This window comes from Limulus polyphemus, unplaced genomic scaffold, assembly GCF_000517525.1.
Source record: "Limulus polyphemus unplaced genomic scaffold, Limulus_polyphemus-2.1.2 Scaffold508, whole genome shotgun sequence".
NCBI lineage: Eukaryota > Metazoa > Arthropoda > Merostomata > Xiphosura > Limulidae > Limulus > Limulus polyphemus.
Genome location: NW_013666118.1, coordinates 83,387 through 99,260, shown reverse-complemented (window position 1 = coordinate 99,260; position 15,874 = coordinate 83,387). Strand labels below are relative to the sequence as shown.

The 15,874-nt window shown below is 30.7% G+C and overlaps 1 protein-coding gene across 2 annotated transcripts in view; it reads left to right on the top strand.

The window, feature by feature from the left end:
• LOC106458745 (metal transporter CNNM4-like) overlaps positions 1 to 10,927 on the top strand; it is a 100,064-nt gene extending 89,137 nt beyond the window's left edge. Inside the window, exons 5-7 of one of the 2 annotated variants that reach the window (XR_002610422.1) lie at positions 3,019 to 3,288; positions 9,399 to 10,365; positions 10,432 to 10,927. Coding sequence is in view for 1 of the 2 variants with exons in the window: in XM_022385053.1 (XP_022240761.1) it covers positions 3,019 to 3,288; positions 9,399 to 10,060 (932 nt within the window). In the remaining variant the exon portion in view is untranslated. Of the gene's footprint in view, positions 1 to 3,018; positions 3,289 to 9,398 lie in introns of both variants that reach the window. The other variant, XM_022385053.1, reaches the window with a different exon arrangement.
• Positions 10,928 to 15,874: the final 4,947 nt, after the last annotated feature.

The window sequence follows — 15,874 nt, the reverse complement described above, 5'->3', positions numbered from 1 at the left end:
TAATGTCCAGATAGTTATCAAACATTTCTTAAGGAAAAAACTTTATATTGTATCTGTTATTTTCAGTAATTAATCACTGTACAGGTACAGTATATTGGACCAATCTTCCAATCACCATAAAAAATTAGGAAATAAACATAAATTATGCCTCTTTCATTTAAACACAAAAACATAAATGTTTAGAAGAAATAGCTTAAATCTCATAACATTATACATTTTTATATATTTATTATTTTGATTATATTGACCTTTCACCCGTGCCTAGCTAACAATACAGAACTTACAATGACACAGCTCATGTGCACTCATGTTACCGTATCAAATAATATAAAGGTGACCTTTAGTCTTTACAAAGTAACTTGTTTTGGCTATGTTTTAGTCGACTAGTATTTTGTAAAATACAGTAACATTTTAATTATTATACATTATATAAGTATATAGATTATTGCTATTTTGAAATAAGTTCATAAAGCTATTTTTCCTAAAACATAGAACAGTAAATACAGAAGTAAAGCAAACATTATCTCTTCTAGTTACGACTTTTATACTCGGTTGCTGCTTGACGTAGGTTGGTAAGCCTTTAAACTTTTGCACGTGGAGGATATAAAACAAAATATTTTTTTAGGTTTTATATATACATTTGAATAACTAAAAAAATAATAAATTACTACATTAATACCATAGAATTCCACTATAATTTATCAAACGTAGTAACTAAGCTGTATTTGGGTCTAAAAAAATATTAAATTTCAAGCAGACAAAGACACAATCTACCTCATTTAACTCTTGGTTCAAAAGAAAGAAACAGCATTAGGTACATTAGAAAGGCTGAGAAAACCACTAGGGGGACATTCCGATTGGTTATTCGTGTCATATGTAGAAGTAAGTGTATATAAGGGAGTATTTCCAAAAATGGAAAGAGGTGAGCGGAGTGCCACTATGTTTGATTTATTACGTGAGCAATATCTTAGCAAGTATAAAAGATAAGACCTTTTTATTTTATATTCTAGCTTCTCAATATCTATAATTTGAGTTTCTCATTCATATGAAACTATAGACTTAGTATATTGACTTCACAAACATCTAATCTGAACCAGTGCTGCATTCAACATACCACGTGACACACAAAAATAGATGTTTATCTGTGTTTTTTTTTCATAACAAATTGAGTAATGTATAGTTCTAAAATTTGAATTATGATCTACAGTTTGATACCAAACTTATTGTCATAAATTCATGAAATAGTAGTCAGTAAAATTTTTAATGCGAGTCAACAAACGAGATGACATGGCCTTTCACCTGTGACCCATCTGAAAAGGGTTAATTGGAAATGCACTTTACCACCTTCTTAATTAAAGTTGAGCAAATGATGCACATAACAGCATTTATAAGAAGTTGATAGCAAAAAGATAGAAAATATTTTTACAAATTACAGAAAATTGCAGTAACAGGTTTGCATACATTGGGCTTTTAAGTGCACCCAACATCAGAAAAAGTGATGTATAATTTGTTTTTTATTTAGTGTACGATTGGAGATATGATCAGTACAGTCATAGGTTATACAGAATTCCTGAAATGCTTAGATGTGGCTAGGGATTCTATAAACTCTCTTCTAGGAATCTTGTTCCTGACAATGTAATGAAGTTAGTTTTATACTTTTGGCAAAGATATTTACTGCTAACAGTAAACAAACATGCTCAATATACAGGTTATAGAATGTAATTCAGCAAAAATTTCATCATATTTGTTTTATTTTTGACATGTTAGTCAAACATTAGTTTTATGTGAAGTGGTGAATATGGTGGGTAAGCACCATTTAGCTAACATGAGTATATTTTGATTTCTCTGAAATAATAATTCATCTTTCCTCTCAGTATGCTTTGTATAATCTCTGCTAATCAGCCATTCATAATCAGCTGAAATTACCAACCTATCAATTTAAGCAACATGAAATGTCATTCATGTGTTCCTTACTAACACCTTCAAGTTATCACTGTTTCTTGAGTCTCTGCAGTATTATGTCATTCACCTTAAGGTTAATCTGCCATTTTGTCAGTATTCTTCTAACTAGTCATCTGAATTGCATGTATCTAAAAAAAAGTGACCTGGCAATTGGAAATTTTTAATGAAATTTTGATTTAAAAAAGGTGTGCTTTTTTATATATATACAGTAATATTTGTGATGTAATTAATATCAAAGAAAATATTGCTACAGTACTCAAATGTCCAATAAATATCAAAATTTTGAAACAAAAGTCCAAATGTACAATAATTTTGCAAAATGTTAGATATCAGATGTTTGATGCAAGCTGATAAACACATATCAGCAAGTAAGTACTCAGTTGGCAAGACATGGCTAGGACAGTTGGTACTGAAAGTTTATATGAACATTGCATAATTCATAATGTTTGAGTAGTTTCTAATAATCACTATTTTACTGTCCTATGGTGAGCCAACAGTAAACTTACATATTTACAATGCTAAAATCTGTGGTTTCATTCCCCAGTTCATTGTGTAGCTTTTCACTAAGGAAACAACTGTTTTTACCCTCAGCTGATACTTTGAACATTCAATGCATTTTCATTTTTCTGTTCCACTCAAATATCTATTGTCACCCAACATTACCATTCTATCAGTATTTCTGAGATTGTTTATAGTAATCACATATTTTAGTAGTCCTTTGCTTTCAAGCTTTATTAATATCTAATAGTGTATCTCACCTTAAACTTTTATTGAGGTATGAATATTGTCATTTTCTTGCTAGATGTATTCATAATATAACTTGTTTTTGTATTTCAACAGTATTTTATCTTACAGTTTATTCTAAAATTGGAAATGTGTTCCTTATTTTGAGTAATATTTATGTTTAAACAAACATTTGTGTGTAAATATTATTTCTCATACTGGTTAAATTGGTGTTTTGTAACTTATCCTTCCCTTATGTTTAAAAATACTTTTTATCCTTGCCTTTCTCTACCATGTTGTATTCAAACATTAACAATATTTTTTGTCCTGCAGCTGTTGAACCTTTCAGGAAGGAACTCATATCTGCAACAGTTCTTCGTCGTCTCATGGCTCAGAACATTTTCTTCACTCTTAAAATGAGAACCAGAGATGATGCAAATGCTCCTGCAATGACCATCTATCAGGCTGGAAAACCTTCTGACTATTTTGTTCTAATTCTTGAAGGCCGAGTAAGGGTACAAGTTGGAAAAGAAAACCTAGTTTTTGAAGGTGGACCATTTACCTACTTTGGATGTTCTGCTTTAACAAATAACATTATTCCAGGTACAGTTTAGAAAACATCTAATACTGTAAGTGTGCAATATCTGTAACAGTTGTTTCCAAACTGTGTTGTGATACACCAAATGATGAATAACTAAGAACTTAAAAAACTCTACAAAAAAAACATTTCATGTGACAGCAGTGGTGTTGGGCAAATCAAGGTAGCTGGGTTAGGGTGTCATTAGTGAAAAAAGTTTGGAAACTACTGATCTACAAGTTACATATATATTACACTTATATTATTTGATCATAAATATTTTGGAAGGAGGCATTTACATGTTTTGGATTCTTAATTATGAGGAATGGTATTACATCAAGAACAATAACTAATGTTATTTACTCTTTAATAAACTCATAATCTTCATAGATGTACATGCTGTAAGCTACATTGTTGTGTTATAAGTAGTGTCTGTTAATATTGTGTAGGTATATTAGATGTTATTAACCAAGAACTAAGAAATAAATTCGTTAGTAGAATTTTTATGTAAGGTGGTTCACTGCATGTACATCAATTATAACAGATGATGTGAATGAATAATTAAAAGAAACCAAATAATATATTTATGCTTTTCCAAGAACTATAATATTAATTTGTTTATTTATTTAGTTTGTATATTTTTATTGTTAAGTAAGAGTGCCTTTTATGTGAAAATTAAATGTATGATAAAACACCATTTTGTTCCTAAAAATACTTAAAATCTTATGAGAGATTTGTTTAACTTTTCACCTTATTTTTGAGAATTATTATAGTTTTAATAAGATAGTTGATTGTTATTATTCACTGAATATTGACAAATGATGAAGATTTTTGAAACATAAGTTAAAATGTAACCTATAAGAGCAGTCATTGTAGCATAATTACTTTATCACATAAGAAAATGTTTGTTAAGCTAAAAGCAAACGTTTTGACTCCTGTGAATAACGGAAATAGGTAAACTAATTTCAGTGAAGGATGACAAAACTTTAGGATTTACACAATCTCATAGGTATTAAACTGACAATTTTACCTACTTAATAAAACAGAGACTTGTTATCCACATATTAAAATATCAGTTGATTAAAACAAATAAAACAAGGTTAAAAACGAAAAAAGTATCAAAAAGCTTTGCACATTATGAAGACATCATAAAGTGATAAAAGTCAAGATATGTAAACCCAAATCATATAAAAATGATGTAATGTCACATTTTAAGTATGGAAGTGATTTTCAGACATATACCTGAGAAAATGTTGTGTGAGTATATTTGTTAATAATTAATATTAATCTTCAATCAAAGTAGGCTATGTACATCATGGAAACTGGCAATCAGTATCGCTAATCAAATATACTTTTCTTACAACAAGTTATTTGCCAGTGAATCAGAACAACAATTTTTACTTGTTAATGAGCAATATGTTAATATACTACTGATAACAACATCCAGTTTATATTTTGGCTGTATTCATTATCCAATCCAGCTGTTTATTTTTTATATATTGTTACGTCTCTGTGTTCGTTTGTTAATTTTCCGTAGAAATTCTTTCAGAAAAACTACAGCAATACAAGTCCTTCATTAAATAAAACTAGTTTATTCTTTCTCAATTCAACTTTGTAATACACTTAATTTTCACAGTCACTTTAAACACACGCTATAATTCACAATGATTCACACACTTACTTACGGTCACTACCACGCTTGACTCAATTGTCCGTCTTTATCTCTGCCTGTCTGCAATTCAATTCCGATTAATTTGTCTCACGTTATCTGGCGCACTTATATACAGGAGTAGAGAGCGCCTAGCACATACTGGATTATTCGTGATGTTCCCCAATCCTTCTAGAATATCATGACGTGTTACCAGCGTCACGTGACTACCGCTGTCAAATATTATCTATATCTTTTAACTTCTGGTTCCATATGTTACCTAAGCCTGTCATAATAGGTTTTATTCCATTATTACAATCTCTCCATAGAGTGTCATCAGTTTAGTCTTGCCTTAAGGTTGGGAGGATTTTAAAGAAAAAAAATATTTGGAGAGCTGTATTTTATGGCATGAAATACATGTTTGAACAAAGCATGGAATTCACTGTCATCATACTTGCTGTTTCAGTTGTGTACTGCCTTACTCATGGAAGCAAATCATAAAAGTAACTTTCATGTAATTAATATTCATTTAATAGCCAAACTTTATCATGCTTATTTAATACTACACAATAGTAGTATCTGTAGTTTACAATAAATAAGGCATGCACTTGGAATGTCATAACAGTGATATTTAATTTCTTTACAAGAACAAAATGAATTGTACCAATTCATAGCTGGGGAATACCTTGGCTGGGTGAATTTGATGTACAGTGTATGTTTGTGGAGTTTTGAAAATAATATTTTATTTATTAATTACAAATTATTTTGTTGGGAAAATTATAGAATAGAACATTACAGAATTTTTATATTACCGTATTTACCCAAATATAATGTGCAGTCAATTTTTCAAGAAGTATTTGGAGAGAAAAAAGTGCAGAATATAATGTACAGATGCCGTAATAGACTAATAAATTGTAAATATGAAAACAATTCCAAAATTATAAATTTAATTCTTTTCTGAAATAGTACTACCTCTTACACCCAAAGCTCTCTCAACCTTGATTTGCCCTCTAAGCATTGCTAAAATTTTCAACAGTGTACCTGTTATTTATACATTTTTGTGCCATTACGGCAACATGTACTGATCATGTGACTACCCTCCACCAATCATACTGTACCATCTATACTAGTGCAGATAGCTCCCTCTACCATTGCAGCACAATCCTCACTTTCACAATTGGCATTCTAGTGTATAAACATGTGTTTTTAACTTGTTCTACATGTGACTACGAGATTTTGATTGTTCTTGATCACTTTTTATATTACTTTCAACTTCTTGTGTTTGATTTCCATTATTTCTACTCATTTGTTTTAGAAATGTTTTTGTTTCAAAATTCTACTTTGTTCATATGAATTTGAGATTTAATATGGTAGATGATGAAATTCCCACCATAAATAGAGTATTAATCCCCAGGTCTGAGGATCTATTATGTCTGCAGGGGAAGTACAAGATTTAGTTCATGTCTTACATTCACCGGTGATTTTTTCCTAATAAATAAACTTAGTTTTCCAAAAATTGTTTGCCTTTGTTTCAATTTGTTTCCTTTCACATAATGATTTTTGTAAAGAGGGATATAACTACTGTGTGTAAATTGTCTTTCTACAATACTTTCCACCTGTTACCATACCACCATGTAATATGAGGGGTTAGATGTTCTTTTCCCCAGGAGATCCATGGTAAGTTTTTCTGTGTGTATTTCTCATTCCCCATACATATACCCATGTTCAGTGGCTTTATGTGAGCTTGTGTAGATGGACCTAATTTTTGCACTCAGTAATTTAGGTCATTCATGTTTTCTTTTCTCAATGTTGGGTAAGTTATATTTTTATACTTCTTTTACCATATAGGTTGATTTAGTGTAAACTTGCATTTGGAGTTTGATTATTCCTTTGTTTTTGTTTGCATTTTTACTTCTTTTCATTATTAATGTTATTTTGTTTGTAAGTTCATTTTTCTTTACTACTAGTCACATCTAGTTGGGGATTAGATTTGAGTTAAATCATGTTTTGTTAACTGGGTACCTTTTTCTTCTCACTTTCTTTAGGGTAGGTTTTATTTTCATGTCCTTTGTTTTATAGATTCTTGGGGTGGACTTATTGGTTCAGTATTTAAGGGTCATTTATCTTTTACGTTTCTTTCTTGATTTTGTACTTTTGGTGTTACTTATTGTTTTCTTTTTTTTTAGGTCAAATTTCATAGTTTTGCAGGTTTGTTATTTTTATGTCTTTTGTAGACTTTACACATTTCTATGTTTTGTTAGTAATATGAATGTTTAGTTTTTGTGTCTTTTTGGCTACACCTCACAACAGTTCAATGGTTTCTACCTTCCGTTTTGCTCTCTCTCGATCTACTTCCCAGATCTCCTTCCCTCTTCCTTGGGATCGTACCTTGTCCAGTCATCTTGCTGAATCTGTTCGAGACTTACAACACAGAGGAGCTATCAAACTGGTGGTGCCCTCTCAATGGGGATTTTACTCCCATCTATTTGTTGTCTCTGAAAACACAAGAGATTGGAGTCCCGTCATAGATCTTTCCTGGCTGTATTCTTGTCTGGAGACACTTCAGTATTTTTTTTTGCCCAACTGTCATGTCGTTTTTCTTCAGTTCTTCCACGAGGGTTCTGTCTTCCAGTTCTGGGCACTGGTGTTTGGTCTTTCTTCATCTCCGTATGTGTTTTGTCAAGTGGTGTACTCTTTTGTATGTCATCTTCACTCGCTGGGTCTTCAGTCTCACCAAATTTTGCTCACCCCTTTCCTTGCCCATTCAATCACTCACACCCAATTATTTCTTTGAGAAGATGCTCAGGTGGTGTTTCTCATCAAGTTGGAGAGGTTCTTTACTACATCCTTGCAGTATCTCATTCACTTTTTGTTCTCTCCACTTGTACTTGACAAGCTGCAGACTATGTTCATTGGGAGGAATAGAATCTTTTTTTTTAATAAAAGTGCTATTCAAACTAACTTCGCTCATCCACCCCCAGCTGACATAGCCACAAGAACGTGTACCTCACAGCAATCACTGACACCATTTATATCAAGGTTGGATTGTCTAAAATCTGAAATTCTGTGGACAGTGAAAGTTGTTAGATCATACTACTACAACTTTTGTTCGGATGCCAGTCTACTTTTTGTTGAAATGTTCTCAGACGCAACAATTACAAAACAGTTTTCATGTGGCAAGAAGAAATGTGCTTATTTGTCTAATTTTGGAATAATGCCATATCTTAAATTTATTCTCAATTTATTGACAACAGCCTAAATCAAAAGAACATAAAGTTTTTATTTTATAAAATTATAAGTTTTATCTTTGATTTGAAGAAATTGTTACAGTCAAGTGCAAAATGATTTAACTAACCCTACTTCATCTTGTTTCTCAAAACATTTCCTATCATACAGCAGCATCGTAATTCATATGAAGTATAAAATGATAAAGCAAGCTGTTAGAAAAGAAAATCAAGACAATCGTTCTAGTGGAAGTTATTCACTAACATCTATTCTTCCAGCAGTATATCACCAAGCTAAGTCTCTACCACAATATTTTGAATCTCCACTGAACTGGAAGCTATATTGGCTTAAACATTTCTAAAGGACAAGAACAAACCATTTATTACATGTTTAGATGTTTGTTGAAACATTGTACATTTGCTGTTATGTTAAACTTATATTAAAGTTTTTCTTCATTACCCATTCAAGCCGTTTCCAACAATTATAACTAATTTCAATGTTTTACACTGAAAACTGCATGTTCAGGTCTTTTGATGTGTATTGGCCCAAAATGCATATTTAAGAATCTTTTTGTGGGGATTTTTCCCATTTATGTCAAATATTGTGTTTGTTTTTTCATGAAGCACAACCTATACCTGTATCCCTATACTCTTAATTTTCTGTTTCAGTACTTTTTATCCCATAGCAGCATTTATACCATTTGTTAATTTCTTCAGAAAGTAAATGAGTCAACTAATATGCTTACAGTGGTATAGCTATCATGTAAGCTGAAGCATCCACATCATTTTCACAATTTTTTTTAAATATATATAATATATATATAATGTATGAACATAAAATATAAAGAAATATAAAAGTAATATCTTCCCATTCATTCGTATTTTATTTCAATATATCACTGGTTATAACGACTTGCCCCCCAGAACCACCAATAGAGCTTTGGATGTATGCATCCACATACATTTGATGCTGGCTATGCCACAGGCTTATATAAATTCATTCTATCTACTTTTTAATAGCTACAAACAGTGATGCATAGAAAACATAATAATTACACTTATTTATATTTTGATTCTGTTTCATTACTTTGTAAATATAATATCAGTGAATTTGCAAGTGTTATTAGATTATGGCTGAAACATAATAAAAGTGACTAAACTTTTCTACAGACTTTTATCCACTGCAGTTGGGAAAATAAGAAACCCAACATCTATGATAACTTAGCAGCATGTTAAGCAGATGCTATTTCTTGATTATTCACAGGAGAATCTGCTTCACAGCTTCTAGGACCTGGCTCATCACCCAGCTTGACCAACACACCATCAGAATCAACCCTGTTGAAAGCAACCTTCATTCCAGATTACACTGTAGTGGCTGTCAGTGATACATTGTACATGAAAGTTCACCGAGCTGTGTATCTAGCTGCCTACAGGGCCACTTGTATGGAACGCCAACAACAACGTTCTGATTTCAATCTGGAAGATCCATTTAAGGGGGAACTAGAGAAGGTCCTAAACACAGTGAACATTCTTGGAGGTCGTTCAGAGCAGATTGTCTTATCACCTACAGCACCTTTTACTCAGAATTTCTGTGAAGATTCTAGCCCTCCAACCAATCATGAGACTGTGTCTAGGAAGAAGAATGAGTGGCACACACCTCGAGCTAGTGTGGAGGCCATCAATGCTCCTATACTAGCCAATGCAGTTAAACAGAATGGCACACTCAGTCCACCTCTGGTAAGTATTCTACGGATAGAAGCTGAAACACCAAAAATTCAAACAGCAAAAGAGGAAGTCAGTACTGCAGAACATGTAAAGCTAGAAGCAGTTGATTCAGAAGCTACTATTGATGTCGCTAACCAGAAGTCAACTGAATGCTCAGCAAAACAGGCTCCTCTACTGTCATCAACAGAAGTTCAAAGTTGATATCTGGGCAGCTGAAGAAAACCTGTGAATATTGTGGACTACTGATATAATGTTTTGTAGTTTATTTCATTCATGTGCATTGTAGATATTTTTAGTATTTATTAAAATTTGCTTTTTAGCTATTTTAGGCAAGCTTAAAGTATACTATTTCTTATTATAGTGACTTCTTTATACATAAGCTGAAAAGCAAACTTGTAAATCACTGCTGTTAAATTCATTAAAATGTATAAAGTTGAATTGGGAGATAACTTTAACCCAATATGCTTTTAAATGTTTCTTTTACACTTTCATAGTAATGTATAAAGGTGTATCACATTTTTATTTAGCTGTGTGTTCTATAGTTGCAATAGTTTCTTCCACAATGTATAAAGGTTTAGAATTTGTTCTTGTAAGAAGAAATATTTATAATGTGTAACTGTAAAGTTTTATTGAATGTAGCTCTGTGATAAATAGATTTGCACACTCCAAGAAAGATGAATAGGTATGTCATGGCACCTGTCATGTTTTCTGGCAATTACCAAATGTACGAGATTTTAACCTGAACTAATATGTACTATCATTAAATGTCTAAAAAGGCATGTTAGTAATGTATTACTAATTGCATAATTCATTATTACTTTAAATTTGGGCTAGAAGACAGTTGATGATTTTAGGTTGGTTGCTGGAGTCATTTTAAATTATTTTATTCATTCCGCAGAGTTTTTATTACAAGTTGTAATTTTGTTTCCAGCTTTCTACTAGTTTGTTTAGAACATGTATTAAGTTAATACTTTATTTTTCATTCTATTATTCAAATCCATTTGATGATCATTACTACATTTCTTTGTTAAAATTCAGGTCTTTGGAATGTAAATATACTATATTGTTACGTCTCTGGTCATTTGTTAATATCCCGTAAAAATTCTTCCCGAGGAACTTCAGCGATACATGTCCTTTCTTAAATAACACTAGTTTATTCTTCCTCAATACAACTTTGCAATACACAGAAGTTCCACAGTCACTTTAACTTAAGCACATGCTATAATTTACAACGATTTACGCACTTTACTTATGGTCACTACCGCTCACTTGACTCAATTATCTGTCTCTATATCTGTCTATCAGCAATTATCTATGCTGTCACTTCTCCTCTCCATTTTATTTGCTGGGCTTATATATAAATTTTATTTATAAATTTCATTTTATTTCAATATTTTAATAATTTCATTTGTGTCATTTATATCTCCAACTATATCTTTAGTTAATTTTAATAAATAATTTATTTTCTCACAGTGATTTATTTTTCACCACTACATCATGTTCTGCATCGTTATGTGCTGTTTTTCTTACTTGTTGCACATCCTAGCATTTCCCTTGTGTCACTCAGCATACCTTTGTAATTGTTTAATTTTCTACGTGGTATCATTTTCATCATTTTATAGCCTAAAATTATTTTAACTCTTCTGTTGTGTTTATAATTGTTTCAAAAAAGTATTAACTCAACTAAATTGCTTGCAGCTTAAGAATTTGCATGCTTTGGATGTGCATCCAGTCTTATATCACATTTCTTGTTTTTATAGTTTAAAGGTTATAGACACATACATACTTACTCTGTACTTTTTGCGTTATAAGTTTAGATGTATATCTACTTTAATTATTACAAATTGCTTTTTATAGGTCAGATGCTTTAGATGTATAATCTACTCTAAACTACATTATTTTTCTTCAAAGTTTAGATGTTGCTGACTTATATCCCCCTAATTTTGCATCCCCTATTTTTAAAATTTTAATACTTTAAATGCACATTGTCTAATCCCACAGTTGTTTTTTAGAGTTTACCTGTTTTGTACATATATTTACGTTATTGTTACATCTTTTGTTTTAAGATTTTAGATTCTTTGGAGATATATCCCCACTGATATTTTTTCTTGTTTATATTTTGTATACTTTATATACACATTAATGCTACACTTTTTATCTCAACTTCAGATTTTTGGATGTATATCCTTTATGATATTCCATCTGTTTCTTAGTCTCAGATGCTTTGAATGTATACATCTATTCAAACAATACATCTTTTTCTCTAACGTGTGGTTCAGTTCCTGTGATAGAAATTCACTTTAATAGAGTGCAGTGTTTTTTCACTAGAATTTGTGTGCTGTTTTACTTTTTTTAAAAATATCACAAAATTAAAAAATTGCGTGATGAGAATTTTCATTTGAAGAGTATATACCATAATGTTTTTCTCAACATGTTGATTGGATGAAATTACAGTTTAAAAAATTTGTTACTTTAGTTTTATCTGATGTACTGTAATGCACCTTTTCTTGAGTGTGTGTGTATATATATACAATTAAATTTTACCGACAGGTAATTATTGCATTTCTTATGTAAGTACAAGTTAGCTTTGTGGTCTCAAACACAAGACAAAACTTCTGTTGCACTATATTAGTGTTTGACTGTTGAAAAATAAATTAAAAGAATAGGTATGATGTAGGTATAAGGTTTGTTTTTAGAAAGTTTCATGTACATGTGTATTTAATAAGTTGTAAATAGTATTTGTTGTTTAAAGTTGTTTTATTGAAGCATTTCATTGTTGTCATATTGACAGTAAAGTTAAAGATATGATGAAAGAATTTTTTTTTTCTTTTATAGAAAACAACATGTTTTAAAAGTTATTATATACATATAGGTGATCACTATATTTTTGAAGAGATCGACCTTCATAAATATAATGAAAATGTAAAAAAATCGTGTAACCTCATTGTATTAGGTTATTGAAATAAGTAAATAGTATTTTTAAGGTAACGTAAAAATTATTGATACACAAAGAACTTATAGTACATTTGTAGTTTGCAATATTAAGTTTTCATTAATTGTAAAATATTTATTTGATAACTCATATGGTTGTAATATGTAATCATAATCTTAATAAGGTTCTGAAGTAACACAGGAATGCTGCATATTGTTTATAAAGCACTGAGAGTATTTTATAATGACTAAGGAAAGATAAGTATAATTCCAGAGTTATCAACGTATTATGAAAAGCAAACTAATAAGTCTTCCTGTTTGTTGTAATTAATACAGGCTGAAATATATGTATATGGTACTGAATTAATATTTGTTCTTTTGTTGCTCTTCAATTCTTTAAAACTTTATTTGTGATTCAGTAACTCCGAAATGTGTTTAAGAGTTATGTATAATAGTTTTTTAATGGGTAAAGTGTAGGAAAGGGTTTCAGTTTGTGCATTTTATAAGCAACTGGCTTAGGATGTACAATATATGAACAGCAACTGCCATCAGTAAAATATTGTTGCTTGTAGTTGTTATTTTGGTATTTTACAAAAAAAGCATGTTACAGCTTTTGTTATATTTATCATACATAAAAGTTTATCCTGATCATCTTAAATATAGTGTTTTTGAAGCTTCATAATGAGTATGGTCATCCTAGGTTGGAAATGAAAATGTGTTCAGGTTGAACTTAGGTTATGAATGTGACAGATTTAAACTTTATATTATATTACAAAAGTGAAAATCATTAACTTATTCTTAGATAACTTAACTGGACAATGAGTAGGTTGATATTAAACTATAAAGTGACATGAGTAAGTTGATCATAGGTTACAAACTTTACAGTTAGTAGTGTGATCAAAGAAAATATGAAAACAACAGGATGATTCTAGAGGACAAACACTGCAGTTAGAAAAGTGATCTCTTATCACAAACTAAACAAGTAGTAACTTGATACAAAAAAGAAGTTTGGCAGACAGAAAGGTGGTCAACACTGCTAACTTAAAAGCAGTAAAATGGTAGGACTAACTTGATATTTAAAAAATATATTTTAAAGTGTAAAGAAGTATAAGAATCATTTTAGAAAATAAATAAGGCAGGCTATGGATTTATTCTAGAAGTAATTGACAGCAGGTTTATTCTAGAGTAAAAAATGTGACAGATTAATTGTCAGAGATGTTTTTAGAAATAAAACATGACAGTTATTGGGTTTTATTCAAGTAGAAAATCTAATTCAATGGGTTTAGTGTAGAAATTAAACAGTCATGAAAGTCTATGAATTAATTTTAGAGAAAATATTTGACAGCAAGAGAATGTTGACAAATTTTTTGGAGGAAAGAAAACTGTATTTAGTGCAGAGAGCAGGTTGTCCATGGAGAACCATCTTGACATCAAGAAAGTTGACCAAAGTTACCCAAATGGACAGTTAGAAGACTTAGATAACTAGCTTAAATATTAGTTTTGTAGGAAGCTAGTTTATCATCAAGTTGATTCTAACAGAGATACTTTTTGACACTCACCACAGTGATTTTAGAGAACACCATGTCAGATTCTGTATTTAATTTAAGTGAGAATAATGAACTAGTTTAATGCTTTGTGAATTATTATTTGAACTATTTTTCAAAAATATTAAGAATGCTTAATAAACACTTAGGTGTTTTAAAATATTGCTGCTTTCCTTATATAGCTTTATTAGTGTAAAATCTTAATGAAATTATCCTTGTAATCTTTAAGAATCTCAAGTTTGGAACCAGTTAATTTTATTAATGACTTTTTCTAAAAGTTTATAGTCTAAATACCTGTTGTCTATTCTTGAAATATTTAATAATGTTTACTATTGTGTGTTTTAATCTTTATGTTTTATAAATTTTGTTAAAGAGAGTGAAAACTGGGTTTTTTTACCTAGAAGGTTTCTGTGCATGAGTAAGTTATTTACAGCCACAAGGTTTCTGAATACTCTAAGAAACTAGAGGCTTCCTCCAGCTTTCCTGTGAAAGAATAGTCGAAATTAAAAAGTCTTAACAGCACTTGCTTTTTCAGCCAGGATCCTATTCCTTGATATATGTGTGATGTAGAAAGCTAGAAAATATTGTTAATATAGTTGCAAAAACGTTTTAATTGGAATTTAGTAAACCATAGGATATTTCAAGTATTTGAAAAAGCAAGATCTACTTAAGATAAAAAAATACACCTCAGATGTGTTTGTGATTTACAAAATTGATCACAGCAATACATATGTTTGTTTATATTAGTCTGTGCTGAAAAATAAAATAACTGGGTGATGCTTCCCACAAAAAGTTTAAGGTGTAGGTTCATTTGTCATTGTGTCCTGGCACAAAAATACTGATGTTACATAAAAGACTATATGTGATCTACCATACAAGCACAAACTTTTCCTACATTCTAGTAGTAATTGGTGTGTATACTTTTAAGCAGAGGCTTTTTCCACATTGGATCCATTATAGGTTTATTAAAACATATCAGTACCTACACTGTGTTAATTTTCATCACAGTTAATAAGAAAGAAAGTTTTCCAGAATGTTCTTTTTAACAGCCAATAAAGCTACCAACAATTTCATTTTAATTTGTAGAAAGAACTAAGAATTTATTCAGAAACACCATAACCTTTAGGTAATAAGGTGTATAAAATGTTCATAAAAATAACATAAAAACATTACAGTTTTGTCAAACTGGTGTACACTGTTTAAAATCTAAGTTATTTTGGGAACCTCAAACTACATAAAGCATAATACAAATAAAGAGTTTATTGCCTGTACTACATAAAAATATGGTTACATATTTGCTCGTTTACTAATTTCCTGTTGGCATGCACCACCTTTGGTTTACCTCGCCAACCACATTTTATTCGGAAAGTCACGTCTGAGAGACGATCAACTATGTCATATGGGCCTTCCCATGGAGAAGACAACTTAGGAGACTTCCCTTTGGTCTTCCAGGGATTTTACAACCACACCTTGTCTCTTTGTACAAAGCTGACTTCAGTAGATCTCTTATCATAACATAACTTAATGGAATCAGCAGACG